Here is a 17,728-nt window from a genome sequence, read left to right as displayed (position 1 = left end):
TTTTTTGTTTTTTACTGGAAGGTCCCGTTTGCAGAGGGGGGCTATAAAACAAAGATTAAAAATAGTCAAGTGAGTATAATCCTATCATGCTCAGTCACAGAGGCACCACGTCTGACAAACCGACAATTAATCTCTTATTTTCTTAAGGGACCCTGGAGAGCCTTATAAGTCAACGTGCAAAGCAATAGTGACACCTAGAGGTCAGTTCGAGGACTGCGTTTGCTAAGGTGCTCTTTCCCGTTTATCCTTTATGAATAATGCAGCAGACAGACATACAATTTAGCTGCTCCTGTGGTGGATGAGGAGGTCACACACAGCCCCATAGCTGTAAGCTAAAGCTCTGGTGGCATCTTTAGCCACCAACCCTGTGCTGATCTGGTCTGGATATCTCCATCTTTGTTCAGATGACTTATGCTAAAAGAAGAAATAGAATACATTAAATTTACATTTTTCATTTACCATACATTTTATCCAAAGTGAATTATAAAAGTGAATAATAAAGCAGAAGGGAGAAAGCAATTACAAGCAGATACCACAAAAATTGAAATGACTCTGCGTGAGTGAAAATAAAAAAATAAAGAGAAATTACATTTAAAATTAATTCATTTCAGAGAAGGTTTTTTTAAATCAAAACATAAAAAAACAATAATACAAGCAGAGGCAGTTAATTCAATGGAGGTAATACAAGTACAAGTAATTCTAAAATACCTAATTTCAGTTAAGTATCCTGCTAGTGTAGATCATTTGTATTTATTTTTTAACACAACCTACCCCAGCCACAATTTTATTGAAACATAGAATTGCTGTTCTGATAGGATAAAATAAGGTTACAGAACCAAAAGACACAGAATTCAGAGTTGAGCAGATGAGGGTGGGAAAATTTGAGCATGGGGTGTGGAAAGGGAGAGACGAAGGGAAAGAGAAGATCACAGGTTGAGAGGAGTAAAGGATAAAAATGAAAGGGATGATGAAGAGGCCGGGGAGAGTGAGAGACAGAAGAAGAAGGAGAGCAAGAAAGAAGGGTGTTATGTATATTGGTGGTATTGGGGATGACAGGGTTGCTCCCGACAGAGCAGGGGAATAGCAACATTGCAGTTAATAGGGTAGAAAAAAAAAGCTGGGGGGCTGTTAACTCTGAAATGTTCATTTTTTTTACTCTAGCTTTTTTCTCCTTCCACCCCCTCCCCTCTTTTCTCTCTCTCTCTCTCTCCCTGACAATCGTGCTCCCTCCCCAGGCTGCGTAGTAATGATAGCTATTTGACTGCCATCAGAGGAGCTGGTTAATGGTCTCTAAAGAACCATTTCAGACTCAACCTGGCAACGCTGGCCTCCCAAAAACATCTGCTTGCTTATCAAGAGGTAGCACCGCACCAAACACACTACACACACGTAAGCACACTCATGTACACACTCATGCGTGAACGCACAATATTGTGTTGCATAGAGTCATGCCTGACTTAGGTAATTCACCACGGGAATACATTTGTGAGCTGAATACCAACAAAAATAAAAGAGGTGGTAGTTTTGTTGTGGTTAGGGTAGGTGAATGATGAAGGGGGCCGACAAATCTTGTAGTAATTAAATGCAAAAAATTACACTAAAGGGCCCAAACATTGATTTCAGGGTATTATTAACCAGACATTTCTGGGTTGAACTGTGTGAGAGAAAGAAAAAAAATCTGATTACTGTAGAAAACCTTGTAATGTTAAACTTTCCTAATGTCTCTGGTAAATTTCTGCTACTCCGCTTCCCTCTGGTGGCACACTCTAGTAAATTATTTTCATTCAGATAGTTTCGGTAGGTAGGTTTTGTGAAACTTGTGCTTTCCAAATTAGCAATATTGTCCACCATATTAGGCATATTGTCATCATTACATGTTCATATGCCTGGAGACCTCCTAATCCTTCAGCCTTCATTCGTGCTTTCATTCAGACATGTGGAAAAAGATACGGTCAGTGATGTAAACTTCAGCATCACTTTATTTGCAGGCAGGAGAATTAAACTGGCTCACAGGTCGTGATAGTTTGCCTCTTTGAAAGTGCAAAGCTCCAAACTGTCAGTTAGGCTGTTAAGGGGATTGCTTGCTATTGACAAGCTCTCAGCCCACTGAAGAAAGCCTAAGTGAAGAGAGATTTGATTATGGCAACAAGGTTAAAGAAGATTCCCACCATTCGGCTTTTACTTAGTACCTAATGGGATATTATTTTTGACTCTCAAAGGCATCATACAGTGATTTACAAGTACTCCACTGACAGCACATCAGTGTTATGCTTGACTGGATTTTGCAGTTAAATCCTTAGCTGCTCACTGTAATATAATTAATGCATTTTTTTTTTACTTTGTTTTATTATATCAAAGCATTTGGCAACAACATAAAAGTGTAAATACAAATGTAAGTGTCATAATGCATGTATAAGGTTAACATCTCTGCTTAGAGGTTCTTTAACAAATGTAAACAAAGGATATATTTGTCTTATTGTTCCTGTGCTTAGAAGAATATGTGTGTGTGTGTGTGTGTGTGTGTGTGTGCGCGTATGTGTGTGTGTGTGTGTGTGTGTGGTTCAGGCTTACCCGTCCCACACGTGGTCAGTCCCTGACAGATGGAAGGTTCTGTGTCCAAGACGCGTCAAAGGAGAAGAGGAGGGGTTTGGGGCTGCTGTGGATTAGATTGGACTAATAAAGTAGTTGAATCATTAGCCCCTTTCACACTGCCATTCCGGCAAATACAGGGGTAAAGTGTTCCTGTAATTGTTCCCTGGTCGCTAGATTTGGCACTTTCACACTGCCAGTGATGACCCGGTATATGTGCGTGCTTTCACACACAACCCTTGAAGATCCCGTAACGACACGTGACATCAGCGCGTGACGTGTAATGTACGAGTCGACAACGCTTGGCACGTTATACTTTAACTGAAGCAAGCAAACGATCTCGGCGTCAGCGCGGAAAGTGGGGAACTAACTGATCTCTGCTTCATTACAGTTTGCACATATGTTTTTGTCGTGAATGTTGGTCTTCCTTCAAAACAGCCGGTAAAAGAGTCGCGCGATAACGCGCGTCATCATTTCGATACGGAATTAGATCTGGCTTTTGTTCACACATCGCTCATTCCGGATCGATTACCGCAATGTTACTAGGTCCCCTACCCGGGTTCAATTCGGTAATCAATTCCGGGACGTGGTTGCTTTCACACAGAAGGCGACCAGGCAATGTTACGGGAATATTGCGGGTCCGACGTGCAGTGTGAAAGGGGCTATTGAGAAGCAGATTAGAGGCCTGTGGAGGAGGCTGTTTTTGGAACAAACATGCTTTGGATTCGAAATGGATTGACAATATGTGTAGCATTACGCAAACATGAGGCAACACGACTAGTGAAATAAGAAACAAACAACTGGAAATGAGCTAGAGAGATGTGTTCACTCACAGTAAATTGGTCTTCAGTGGCTACATGTCAGGCATCTTTGAATAAGCATCTGTTCATTACCTCCAAGTACCCATGCACACATTGCCGTAATAAAGATGAACCACCAAACTCGGAATCAGAGAAGTCATGTAACTGTATCTTGAGTGTACACTAGAAAGCCGATCCCCCTCTAAAGCCACTACCACTGGTGCTGGGGGAGGGCTCTGGTTACCCAGCTTTGTGTCAAAACGCCATCAGCAAAGAGTTAGAGACTGAGGAGGAGGACAAAAGCAGAAGCAATATAGAACGAGTGGATTACTGAGCCTCTATAAAGGGTCTCTAGTGTAAGAATACATCTAATATAGTGAGACAGGAGAAAGGACGTAGAAAAAGATAGGCGGAAAGGACAACAGGTGAAAGGGAGGTAGAAAAGCTGTTGAAGTCAACCTGAAAAGCTGTACTTCAGGTGGCGTTTGTTGACATGGCACAAGCTGGCCTGGCATCTTAGTGGGCACCTTGCACACAGACATGCTGCTATTTTTCGAGGTCTCGGAAAAGAAAAAAAATTCTATTTAAGGGACATACAAGTTCTAAGGATGTGACTCAAGTGAAATTACTTTTTTTTAGGACAAGGAGGAGACAAATCAGATGTCAATCTGAAGGACTGAGACAAGTAAAGCATCGAGAAGAAGTCAAACTGTGTGACTCGGTCTTGAGCGTCTCTTTGAGAGATTAGTAGTCCCACAATCCCAAAGGCAGCCACTGGAGAAGACAGAAAATCACAGGTAAATTGAGAAGGAAAGGGAATGAGACAGAGGAAGCAAGTGAAAGAGGCACAGAGGAAAAGGAACCATTGGGATCAAGGTGACGTCAGGGGCTCTGAGGATTGAAGTGCTGAGTCCTCCTGATTATAATCTGATCTGATTAGGAAACACAGGGGGAAATAGCTCCAGAGCCTCTGCAAGCTCCCCGGGGAGCAAGACGCCGTTTTTACCAAGCAGAGAGGCCAAGGACCAAGAACAAATCCAAAAGAGGAACTTTGGAGCATCCTACTAAAGCAAGTTAAGGCCTGTATCTTAATCAGGACAAGAAGTGGAGCTAACATTGCTGTTCAGCTTCTTCTCTGGACTTTCAACACTCTCTGGCATCCATCTGGGTTGTAAGCCAGGATGCCCTCCAATGGCAGTAAAGCCCTCAAGCTACAATTCGGACTTATTAATTATGAGAATCGCTATCTAACAGCAGAGGCCTTTGGCTTCAAGGTGAACGCTTCAGCTCCAAGTCTAAAAAAGAAGCAGATCTGGACTCTGGAGCAGGATGAGCAGGACGGTCAGGTGGTTTACCTGCGCAGTCACCTGGGCCGCTACCTGGCTTCCGACAAAGATGGCAAGGTAAGCTGTGAAGCTGAAGCCAAAGAGAATGACTGCCGCTTTCTGATTGTAGCACAGTCGGACGGGCGCTGGGCCCTGCAGTCCGAGCAATATCTGCGCTTCTTCGGAGGTTCAGAGGACTACTTATCCTGCTTTGCTCAGACCATTGGTGAGGCAGAACTATGGGCCATGCACCTGGCTCTGCACCCACAAGCAAATCTGCTTAGTGTGGCCCGCAAACGCTACGCCCACCTAGCATCTCCAGAAGGAGAGATTGCTGTGAACGGCAACATCCCCTGGGGTGTGGATGCTCTTCTAACTCTTGTGTACATGGATGGCAAATATTGTCTTAAGACCAGTGACAGCCGCTTTCTGAGCAATGATGGGAAATTGTCCTCTGAAAATGGTCGTGGGACAGGCTACACTTTGGAACTGAAATCAGGCAAGTTGGCCTTCAAGGACTGTGAGGGGAAATACTTGACCCCCATGGGGCCCACTGGAACGCTGCGCTCTGGACGCTGTTCCAAACCTGGCAAAGATGAGCTGTTTGATCTTGAGGAAAGCCATCCACAAGTGGTGTTTCAGGCCTCCAACAACAGATTTGTTTCTATCAGACAAGGTAAGTGTGCTAGTTTAATTTCTTTTGACCTTTCCCCTACAGGAGAACCACATGCTTCAGCGACTAGCCTCATTTTTGCTGTAGAATTGGGTCTTTATTTACTGTTGTTTCCAAATCTGTATGGCTAAGTCTTTGTGTTTTTTCTGTACAATGATTTTCAGTAGGGTCTAATGTTGTTTTGGACAATATTGAGTTTTGTTGTATGGACAAAACAGTTGTAACGTTCTTCAAAATATCGTCTTTTACATTCCACAAGAAGGCATACAGGTTTGGAATGACATGAGAGTATAAACGATGGCAGAATTTAGATTGTTTTTAGATCAACTATCCCTTCAAAAATGATTCAAGGGAACTCTCAAAATAAGGTTTGTCCCATTCCCTAAGCACTCCTGTGGCGTCTTCTGTAACAGATGTGAGACTTCATTACATCTATTAAGTAAGCTACCTCTAATACCTGTTGGATAACCAGAAATAGAAATCTAGAGTATCAAGCATGTAAATGTCAATTGTAATGGAAAGATTCAGTGTTAAGTGAAATTTTCAGACTAAATAATAAAAATATGATTATAGTAGTCTAAGCATGAGTTACATTGTTGTGCTATCAGTTTCGGTCAACATTAGTGTTATGCAAGCAGACCAGAGAATGAGTTTTGCATTGCAAACTATGCACAAAGTCAAATCTATGGAAACTAGCCTAGAGAGCAGGTGAACACGCCCATGAGCGTGACCTCACAGAAATAATATACGCCAGCTGTCTTTTAAGCTGAGTAGGCCAATATGAATCTGCCAGACATGGCCAAATTTTAATTTGCTGGCCATGTGCTCTGCTAACAAACACGCTGCATAATTCTAGTTTCCTGTCTTGACTGAGCAACTAAGTTCTATAATGTAAATCTTGCATGCTAGAACATTATCCATTATCTCCAGCACAGAGCTCTTGGTAAGCATTTTGAGCCACCTGCAATAGATAAATTACTGGAGAAACTGAATGGCTTTGAATATTCACCATTGGAAGCCGGGTCACTAACAGATCCTGTCCTCTCCGGTACACTCATCCATCTCTCTCTCCCTTAGAGTTACGCTCATTCTCACAGATGTACAAATATTTGTGCATAATTTTTTATCAAGTGATACACTTTTAGTCAGTATTCTTATATAAAAGATAAAACTATGCTCTGATATACTCACGTGCACATGTCCACATGCATGCACACACTAGTGGCAAGGTGTGATAAATAATTGAGTGGATGGGGCATTTCAATGATGGTGGAGTCTGCTTTCAGAAACACAAGACTTCCACCACATTTCTTTATCTGGGGACCATGCAATGCACTGGGCTACAATGGGGAAGCAAATCAGAGAGTCCTCGGGGAGCAGGTTTTGGTCCGACCGGCAAAAAAACCCAATGGGGGAAAAGAGGCAATAAAAAGTGTGAAAGTATACAGCAGAAAAGGGAAGAAGACAGGCAGGCACAAAATCACAATGAATAGAGACATAATGCTTTATGGGTGTGGACAGGTGAACGTTATGGCTTTTTTCTCATTGTCACTGTTAAAAGATCATAAATCAAAGATTTCAGCTGCAGTTGCCTAAAGAGGACATGTTGTATTGTCAGTTTAGTTTACCAGTCATTTAACACCAGTTGAAAAGTTTGTTTGAGGTAGAAAAGCATGTGCACCAGGAACCAATTGAGAGCACAACAAATATAATTGAATTTTACCAGTTAAATAGGTTGCAAGGCAGCTATTATACAAATCCTCCAATAAATTTTGAGGTCTTAAATGTAAGCAGCTGACGCCATAGTCAAACACTCTGGTTTGATCGTTATCAAAATTAAGAGGTTAGATGTTTGAGACACACATTATGACTCTTGTTGAGTTCTGCATGGTGTGTTTCTCTTCCTTCAAATGGTACAGTGTCGATTCAACATTTGGAAACATCAAGTATCGACATATTACCAAAAACTTTAGGCATTTCATTATGGGTGAAAAAAGACATGGAAAATGACACAGGCCAGATGGAACATTTGTTCTTAATGACCGAGAAGCATCACTCCCCATCTATTGCAAATTCAGTCTGTGCAAAAAGCAATTAGGTAAAGTAATTTTGCTAATGGATGAAGCAGTTCATTTCTTTTAGAGAGTCTCTACATGATGAAGGGAACCAGAGATGACTTCAGACAGAACTGCCAATCAGCTCTGCAGGTCTGACGTTCATTAAGCCCCAGGCCTCTTACCCTGAGATGCAACACAAACTCACAGATGATCTTTAAATCAATAATGAGTAGTGACATTGCATAGTAGTATTTCAAAAATATTGCTATTATTGGCTGAGGCTTATTAGTTTGCTTTTTCGTGGTGTACATTTTCTGCAGCAGGATTTCTATGGAGCATGTTGTGTGGCACACAAACTTGAGTCGGAAAGATGGCATCCATTCAGACTGGTGGATCTGTTACCATGTTCTTCATCACCTCCACAGTGTTCCCTGGAGCATTCTAATCCGGCCCGGAAGGTGAAAAGAAGATGAGCACAAAGGAAGAGATATTTAGAATGCAAGCAAGAAAGAAAGAAAATGAGAGACAGTAGATTGTGGCATCACTTTCCCATTAAAAATTAATCTCAGAGTGACTGTCTTGGTACATTTGGAGATCACAGCTTTCATTTTGGGCCAAATATTTCTAAGTAGACATTTTCACACAGAATGGGATCCAACTGTCTGGGACTACTAGTGGAAATGCTTGTATTTCACATTTTTATAGTTGAATAAAATCAACTATATACTTATATCAACCAGAGTGAAAGTTGAAAAACTTTAATTTGTTTCAAAATCTCTTTAGTTTTTTATTTATACGTTTCTGCTTTTGTGACACCAGCACTTGAGCTGCATGCATACCAGATTTTTTTTTTTTTTTTTTTTCATTGTAGCCCCAGACTTTTGAACCCCACTGTATACATGCATGTTAAACCAAAACCTATGCATTCTGCAGCGTTCTCCCATATATATTTTTTGTGTTCTCCAATTGGTATTTGACCTGGTACGCATGCAGCAATCTACTTGCCCCAGTTTAGAGAAGGCCCTCTCACTGTCTCTGGGTACTGTTACCATTTCACAGAAATGGGTTGGTAAATTGAGAGGGAGCATTTTGTGATGGGAGTGAGGTCATTTGCAGGAGTCCAGGATTGAGCTCAGTAATCACAATGCCGTGGATGAGGAATGATCAACAAAGGAGATAGAGTGTCCTGCCCCAGCTGGCCTCTCTTTTTCTATCTTTGGTGCTACTAAACTAAACTAAAGCAGAGTCAGACGTGAAATTGGAAAATAAAGTGTAACGGGCCGCAGAAATGAAAACCTGAGAACCTAATTTGAGAAAGAGAAACATGTGAAACTGTTTCTTTTTGGTTATCCCTGATTTTGTCTTGATTAGAAGCTAGACTTTGTTTTTGGTGGCTTTGGCTGGTAGTTGTTCTCTGGTTCCAACAAAAAACAATGCACTAACACTGTGTTGTCTTAATCCTGCATACCACATATTTCTATCACTTAAAGTCATTAAACAGATTATAGAACTCAATTGCAAAGTAAGAGCTGGTAGTGTCTATTGATAGGCCAAGATGATTTGTAAAAATAGTGCATGCAGTATGAAAGAAAATGACTGGTGTAGAGAGAAACACGAGCACATAGCCTAAATCATAGCAAAAAAAGCATTCCACGGTTGAGTGATCGATGGCGGCAGATTCTGCTGATAGGTCTGGTTTCTTTCCCAGCATGTCTCAGGCACCCTGCAGAGTCCCGTCGAAACAATAGTATTACTTCAGCCTCCCGACTGGTTTTCCTCGGAGGTGGAGGATTGCACATACGCTACTCCCAAAAGCTGCTTACTGGGCCCTACAGTGCAGCTTTGTGTCTCTTTGCATGCTGAGAATTAGGAAAGGTTACAGAATTAGAAGGGGAGGGGCAGGAAGGATGACAGTGTGGAGGGAGAAGTGGGTAAGGTGCAGGATCTGGCCTGTTAAAGCCTTAAGAAAATGATCAAGGGATATTTTCGGATACATCCACTTTGAGCCTTAGCCACGACAATCTGATTTGATGCATCTTGAACGATTCTGTCGGTTTTGTTTGATCATAAAGTTGAAACATTTATTTGCCCTAAATAAGTTTGGACACACTTTTTTTTCTTATTTTTCAAATGCATTTGAAGACCTCATAAAATTGGTTACCATCTTTAAAGAAGCTCAATGCAATAATTTATTTATCAATATTTACGATACTTAATTTTTAAAATTGTTTTATAATTTTTAAATACTCACACTACCAACATTTTTTTATAATTATGCAAGAAGTCTCTTATGATCACCAATACTGCATTTATTTGGTAAAAAATACATTCAAGTTATATTTTGAAATTAAATCAGATAATTAAATTGTACCACCTTAATCCAATATATTATACTGCTATTATACAAAGTTCAATATAAAACAGCATTTATTTAAAATAGAAATCTTTTATAACATTATTAATGTTTTTGATCAATTTAATTCGTCCTTGATGGACAAAAGTATTAATTTCTTCTTCTTCTTTTTTTTTAGTCTTACTTAGCTTTTTGAATGGTAGTGCATCACAGTTTCCACCAAATTATTAAGCAAAAGTTGTTTTAACATTAATAATAAGTATAAGATGTTTCTTAAGCACCAAATCAGCATGTTTAAATGATTTCTGAAGGATCATGGAGTAGTGATGCTGTAAATTCAGCATTGCCATCCCAGGAATAAATTACATTTTGAAGTATAGTCAAATTAAAACAGTTACTTTTAATTCGAATTATAATGTTTTTACTTTATTTATCTTTTTAGTGGTCATAAGAGACTTTTTTCAAAAACATTATAAAATCTAAATCATTCCAAACATTTGAACAGTAATGTGCTTACATGTATGTCAAATTTTAAATAATAATTTTAATAAATAGCAAATAACATTTAAAACTCACTACAGTCTCGTAGTTTCTTAGAATAAACAACATTTTAATTGACTGACTAGACTTTTGCCACTTACAAATAAACAAGCATTCTCATGTATAACTTGGTCCTTCTGTGTCCTGTTTTTAAGATGTTTCTTGAACACAGCTATGCTTTAAATTCTGGACTAATAAATGCCATGACAAAGTCCCTACCCAATAGCTTATTCAAGATCAATGGCTTAAAAAAAATGTTACAAATAATACAGTGATTTGGAATGTCTCTGTCATCGTTACTGAATGAGTAAACCTACTCATTTCAAAACATCAGTGATCTTGCATTGAAATAAAGGATGCTTATAGACAGCAGAGCGACATGTTTGGGCTCCATCAGTCTTAAATAAACATGGTCGGCTGTAGACGTTGCACCAAAATAGGGCTCAGAGTCAGGTTGATGCCTGTCGTGCGTGGCAGGGAAGTTAATCTGCCTTCAGGATTCCAAACTAGGGGAAAGATCAGGACAAACAGACGCTATCTTGTTTAAGCGGATACATTTTAGCGGATTGTTTAGCGGATACAACAGACAAGGCTGGGTTTGCTGTTGTTTTGAACTGTACATTTATCAGAGAGTCCTCTTTTTTAGCATATTGGAATGATTTCTGAAGGATCGTGTGACACTGAAGACTGGAGTAATGGCTGCTGAATTCAGCTCTGCCATCACAGCAATAAAGTATATTTTTAATTTATTTTAAACTAAAATGACATTTCATAATAATCACTGCCTTTTTCGATCACAAAAGTAGCATCAGTGAGCATAATAGACTTCTTTCAAATTCATTAGAAAAAATTGAATACAAATTACTTTTAAGTTATAGGGCTTACTGCCTTACTGTATGTCCTTTTTGTTTCTCTGTGTGTTTCAACAGGAGTGAGTGTCTCAGCCAATCAGGACGATGAGACAGACATGGAGACTTTTCAAATGGAAATTGATAAAGACACAAGAAAGTGCAAATTCAGAACTAACGAAGGGAATTACTGGACGCTTGTCGCTCATGGAGGCATCCAGTCAACAGCCACAGAAGTGTAAGATTTAACTTAAAACTTTCTGTTATGAAAAATCTTTATTTTCCACTTAAATGAAATGTGACATGAGGGCAAGCAACAGCCCTGTTCTGTAACAATCAGTAAATGCAACCATAACAAAATAACAGACTGTAAATCCATTTAATTTACTTCTCTTCTCAGTGGGTGTATATGTTTTATGTTTTTCACTTATACGTACAATCTTCCACTGCGTGCAGCGGTGCCAACACCATGTTTGACATAGTGTGGCTCGGTCGACGGGTGGCACTGCGAGCCAGCAATGGAAAATATGTATGCACTAAGAAAAATGGCCAGCTTGCTGCAGTCAGTGACTCTGTGGGTGAGTTCATTCGTGATACTACCCACAAACCAAATCAAAACACCTAAATCAAATCAAATTTTATTAGAAAAATGTATAATAAGACAATATGTCACCCTGGTTTTTCCTCCAGGTGAGGATGAGCGGCTGATTCTGAAGCTGATCAATAGGCCCATTCTGATCCTGAGGGGAGAGAATGGATATGTTTGCCACCACAAGAACTCTAATACACTGGATGCCAATCGTTCAGTCTATGATATATTTGCACTGCAGTTCAACGATGGTGCATACCACATTAAAGGTGAGTTATAATCCAGCCACATTGTCTATTATATTAATCTGTATGTAGTAACTCCTAAACAGAAACTGGAAAGCAATTAACAGCTTTTAATTCCTGGAAATGTATTTAAGGTCAAAAATAGCTTCTGGCATATTTAAAAAAAATTTATTGGTCTTACATATTGTACAACATTATTATACATACCAAATGACAGATGATAAAAAAGAGAGCTTTTTTAGGTATTGTATTTAGGTACAGTTATACAATGACTGTGAGCTTGTATTTAAAGTGAACCTGATTTGATTAAGTCATTATCGAATGTAATCAGTGTCAGAAATGTCCAAATATTTTATTAATTAACCAGGTGGAACTGATTTACCTATAGTACATATAGTATTTTCTCATAACCATAAAAGTAGAATACAAAATTATGAAATATACCAAATGTTAGATTACAAAATATAAATCTGAAACACATTTTTTTTAATGTAATTTTGGCATACACTTTGGCAGTTTTGTCTTGTGCTAATGAACAGATATTAACCAGGACTCAAGTCGTTTATGTTAAGAAGCTGACCCGCATTGTTTTCCTAGGTGCTGGTGGAAAATATTGGTATGTTTCCACCAGTGGCTTGGTGTGCACTGATGGAGACACACCTGAAGATTTCTGCTTTGAGTTCTTAGAGCATGGACGGATAGCTATAAGGGGCAAAAACAGCAAATATCTGCGTGGAGACCAAGGAGGCAATCTAAAAGGAGATGGAGAGAATGCAGAAAGCTCTTCCCTCTGGGAATACTGACACCATCTGGACATTTAAGGAACTGTCACTCACCTGTGTTAAACTCTTGGATTTACATATATGAGAAAAATAAACTGATACAAATAAGGTTTAATAATTCAACATCTTTTTTCCCATCAGTTAGCATTTGATGTAGAGTCAGTATTCAGCATTACGTATGTATTATTTACCATTTCTGGTTTATAGTCCTATACAAAATGACTGAGCCTGTATAAAAAGAAATCCGACATGAGAATAATTTATTATATCAGCTCACTTTGTCACACTGTTAGGAAAAATGTTTGAGGTTATCAATTTGCAAAGTATGCTATTGCTGTGGCAAATCACTTCTAACATCTCTGTTCAACTTCAAATTGACACATTACAAATCATTACAGCTGTTTTTACTTTAATGACCCATTATTGTCCTGCTATTATTTATTATCATGCCAATGTTTGTCAGTTCCAGTAAAGCTTGTTTTATTCTCTGGGGTTACAGACTGCTGTGTTTGTAATACATGGAAATACATGGTATTTAAATATATTTAGGTCTGTCAAATGAACTCTCCTTGTTGTTTCTTTAAGTTTACTAGCAACTGACAGAGAAGCCAAGCAACCAAGAATAGAAAAGGCAATTACTCTGTCTCGCCGAAATGAAAGGTACTAGGATTCAATTTATTTTACTCCATACTGTGATTTATTTACTTTCTCTTTCTTAAGACCATCTGGAAAGGTTTTAGAATTATTACAATAAAATTATTTCTCTTAATTCTGGAGAAATTAAACTCATTTACCGTAACCTGGGTTTAGATAAAACAAATGGGTTGTTCTGCTCTGAATTTAATTGGCTGCCGAGGAATCAGAATTGAATCCTATGCAGTATTTGCTGTTCCTGTGTTTTTTACACCGTTCACATTACCACCGACCGAGATGACCCAGAATTGTTTGTGAAGACTTGCATGTCTTGCTTCAAAAATAAACTACTGGTAGCTGCAGGCAATAAGAAAAAAAAAAGAAACTAAATAATAATTACTTTACGCTATTACGCTATTGTTAACTAGTTTCAAAACAAAAACCTTACAGTGAAATTGTCTATGGTAACCAGTTTCCAATTAAATACTGTAACTGACATAGGATTCCCACTTACAAAGTTAGTGCACTATCATGTGTCTATTTACAACGAATAAAAACGTTTTGGTGAAGATTAAAAAAAAAAGGAAAAAAAAATCAGTATTGTGAACAGTTAAAACCATTAAAAGGTCTCATCTGCCTTAAAAATTTGTAAATATTATGAGCTAGACACAAAAACATATTGGCAAATTCACCAAAGAGCTCCAATACACCACAGTCGCTCTCTGTGCAGAAAATAGAGAGAGAGAAAATTACATGTTTCATAAAATTAAAGTTAATTTATTAATAATCTTATTGTAGTATTAATAAATTTATAAAGTTACATATAATAATGCTAATGTATATACGTACAGTTACGTATGATAGTCTCTCTGTATGCGCATGCGTGGTAGTTACATCCTTTAGCCAATCATAACTCGCGCTCTAAATTTTAAACTTTAACCGGAAGAAAAGACAACAACTAGCAAGCAAGCAAGACACTCGAGTATCTCGGTCTTCTCTCTTATTATTTTAATATTACCTCTCCATATTCAAGAAAATGGATCTTAGTAGTGACGACCAGACTAAAATGTACTTTTATGAGAACAGACTTCAAACGTTCGTTGGTTGGCCGTTTGAAGAAGGCTGCATTTGCACTCCAGAAAACGTGAGTAACGTTAACCCCTTCGATCCGTCAACACAGAAAAATTGTTCTGTATGTGCTGAAATGCATTTTTTTGGTTCTGTAGATGGCCAAAGCAGGATTTATTCACACCCCGTCGGACAATAGTCCAGATATAGCGCAGTGTTTCTTCTGTTTGAAAGAGCTGGAGGGATGGGAACCTGAGGATGACCCTGAGTGAGTCCATGTCTGTTCAACTTTCCGTTGTTGCGTTATAGAGCTGAGAGAGGCTTTGTGTCTGTAATGCAATAAGACGCGGATTTCAAGTCAGGGTTATTTGATTTATTCAATTCCTCTGGTTATTTAGCATTTTGTTCTGATGTGCTTTGGTGTTCTTGTATTATCAGGAAAGAGCATAAAACACATTCTCCTACCTGTGATTTTATCTCGCTGAAGAAGACTGTGGACAGTCTGACTGTGGAGGAGTTTCTGAAACTTCAGAAAGAGAGACAGAAGTTTATCATTGTAAGTATGAGCTTGCTGACACAAAATGTCAAGCCACATTTATTTATATAGAACTTTATACAATACAAACTGTTTCAGTGCAGCTTCTCATTCATAAACAGGAAAATAAAAGTTTGTCTTGTAGAATAAATTTTTTTCTAAAACAAATAATATTTCAGCTGTAAAGCAGATCCTCGGAAGATAATTGTGTCATTGTTCAGCTCAGATTAATTTGTTTCACTTCAGGTGAATATGTTTCAATGCAGAGTTTTATAGAAAACTAAAACCATTAAGTTATTTTTGTTACTTGAAATAATCATAAAATTCATATAATAGTATCTCAATGATACTAATATAGCCTGTGTCAATTTAGCAAAATTCATCAAACAAGTTAAATTAAACTATAAGCACCCCTGCAGGAGACAATGGTGTCATTTATTCAGCTCAAAGTTCAATGTGTTGCAACGTGTAGTTATTCAGCCTAATTCACTTCACATTTTGTTCTCATCTGGTAGTATCAATGCAGTTAAATCAATAATATTACTGAATATTAATTGTCTTAAACTCCCAACTCAGCAAGCCAAAATTGACTAAGGAATCAAAAGTTCATCAGGCGACAGTATTGGACGAGATTTTAAATGTGCATATATATATATATATATATATATATATATATATATATATATATATATATATATATATATATTTATTTATTTATTTATTTTTACAATATTAACCAAAATAATCGTGATTATGACTTATGCCATAATCAGGCAGGCCTAAACGTGTGTTATATATAATATATACACACACATACATCCATTATTTATTTATATATATATATATATATATATATATATATATATATATACATACATACATACATACATACATATGACACACACGTTTAGGCCTACTATGAGAAGGCCACATGACTAAAACTTTAAAGTTCTACATAACAAAATGTATTTTCCGTAAATAAGGTTGCTATAACACAATTCTCAATACCACAGCAAAATACTAGGGTAACTCGTAAGTAAAAACAGTCCTCATTATTGAAAAATAATGTAAAAGTATTCCGCTTAAAAGCCTTATACAGAAATTTAATAATGGAATGTAAAATTAAACCGCATAGTCTTCACTGTAAGATTTAAGTTTGCTTTGTTTTTTGTTAAAGCTACCATGCTCCTACAGTCAAAAGCAGGGAGTGATTTTCTTTGTCATTTGCTGTCGGCTCGGCAGCAGGACTTTCAGCCTGTTGTCACTTTAAGAGCTGCATTTTCAACTGTTTGCATTCACTTAAGACATAACTGATGAGGGTTTCTGTGAATAATCACTAGGCACTGCATTTAGACACATTTTTGCATGTATTTGACAGTTTAGGCATGCACGGTCAGCTAAAAGGTGACTTTACATGTTTGTATTTTCTTTCTCGCTTTTAAAAACACAAATAAATCTAATAAACTTAAATAAATCAAGCATTTTGTGAAAGTCACTTTACCTGATTTTACTGATCTGCACATAAAAATTGGGATTTTATGGAGGAATGAAAGCACACCGCTGGAAAGGGGGCGGAACAGGGCACAATAATAGTTTTATCTCATTTACTGTATTTTTATAATCGTTGGAGGCTAAATCGAAACTATTTCAATTAATTGTACAGCTTGAATACTAAATATAGTGTAAAAACTTCTTTTGTTAGCATTTTGTATACTCTGTGCTTTAGTTTTATAAACTTACCCCTCTTATTGGACATTTAACTTATACTTAAAAAATATATTTCTAGGGATTTCCTTGAACCTTATGTAAACAACTTTTAGACATGTTGTTTTAAATGCCTCTTGACATTTCTTTTAAATTTCCCTAATAGTTGACGAATGAGTAATCTAGATAGTTGTATTTGATTTATATTTTCTTTGTGACAAACTTCATCTTATTTGGAATGTTTTTACAAAAGAACTGCATCTTCCAAGTTTCCATACCTGAACATTAGTATATGATCTTGATTTAGTCCATGTTAAGAGTAAGAATGAAGTAATGTTTTTTGATATCTTTCAGAAAAAAAGGTGTAACCAGGCGATTGATAAATTTGAAGAGGCAGTGAAGATCAAGAGAGCCCAGATCATCCAAACTGCGATGGGGGAGGAGTAGAGTTTCATTTTGCTATGGTCTGATTTTGGTCTGATTCTTAGTGTTCTTCTTTTCTTTCCTTTGTATGTCATGGAACTATGTATGTTCTTTTTAAAATGTTACCTGTGATGAATTGTGTGTCACGCCACCTGTTGAAATTTATATACCTACTTCCTTCTTCTATAGTATTTATTTTAAAATGAGCTTAATAAAAAGACTCTACCATGGCCTCTGTAAAATGTTATAGGGAGATTTTTCAGCCTTATTTCTTGTTCTTGGAGTCTTTTTGTTTGTTTGTCTGTTCAGTATAAAAACTTAAATAAAAAAAAAAATAAAAAAAACTTTTATCTGTAACGAGTTGTCTCTCTTGGGAATGGGAAATCCTGGAAATATCCGGAAATATTCAGGTCAGAATGGAGTCAGAAGATTTGAGAATTAAGAAATTAGATAATGGCAGCTCAGCTCTAAAATATTAGTCTAAATTGCTCATAGTGAGACTTATTTCTTGTAAAAAAAAAATCTTAGGAATTCAGTGTGGAGAGACTTGTTAATAAACACGTA

General features: G+C 37.5%; 2 protein-coding genes across 2 annotated transcripts; both read left to right on the top strand.

The window, feature by feature from the left end:
* The first annotated feature begins 4,428 nt into the window (after positions 1 to 4,428).
* On the top strand, positions 4,429 to 12,822 carry LOC113099921 (fascin-2-like). Its single transcript, XM_026264835.1, has 5 exons — positions 4,429 to 5,390; positions 11,267 to 11,423; positions 11,642 to 11,775; positions 11,831 to 12,043; positions 12,617 to 12,822. The coding sequence occupies exons 1-5, from the start codon at positions 4,571 to 4,573 to the stop codon at positions 12,820 to 12,822; spliced, it is 1,530 nt and encodes a 509-aa protein (XP_026120620.1). The 5' UTR covers positions 4,429 to 4,570.
* A 1,556-nt stretch (positions 12,823 to 14,378) lies between these two features.
* Positions 14,379 to 17,476, top strand: LOC113099920 (baculoviral IAP repeat-containing protein 5.2-like). Its single transcript, XM_026264834.1, has 4 exons — positions 14,379 to 14,578; positions 14,661 to 14,770; positions 14,941 to 15,058; positions 17,096 to 17,476. The coding sequence occupies exons 1-4, from the start codon at positions 14,471 to 14,473 to the stop codon at positions 17,186 to 17,188; spliced, it is 429 nt and encodes a 142-aa protein (XP_026120619.1). The 5' UTR covers positions 14,379 to 14,470; the 3' UTR covers positions 17,189 to 17,476.
* The last annotated feature ends 252 nt before the right edge of the window (positions 17,477 to 17,728 follow it).

The sequence above is a fragment of the Carassius auratus genome, unplaced genomic scaffold, assembly GCF_003368295.1.
Source record: "Carassius auratus strain Wakin unplaced genomic scaffold, ASM336829v1 scaf_tig00217086, whole genome shotgun sequence".
Lineage (NCBI taxonomy): Eukaryota > Metazoa > Chordata > Actinopteri > Cypriniformes > Cyprinidae > Carassius > Carassius auratus.
The sequence above is the reverse complement of the archived record's forward strand: the minus strand, read 5'-3'. Positions and strand labels throughout refer to the sequence as shown.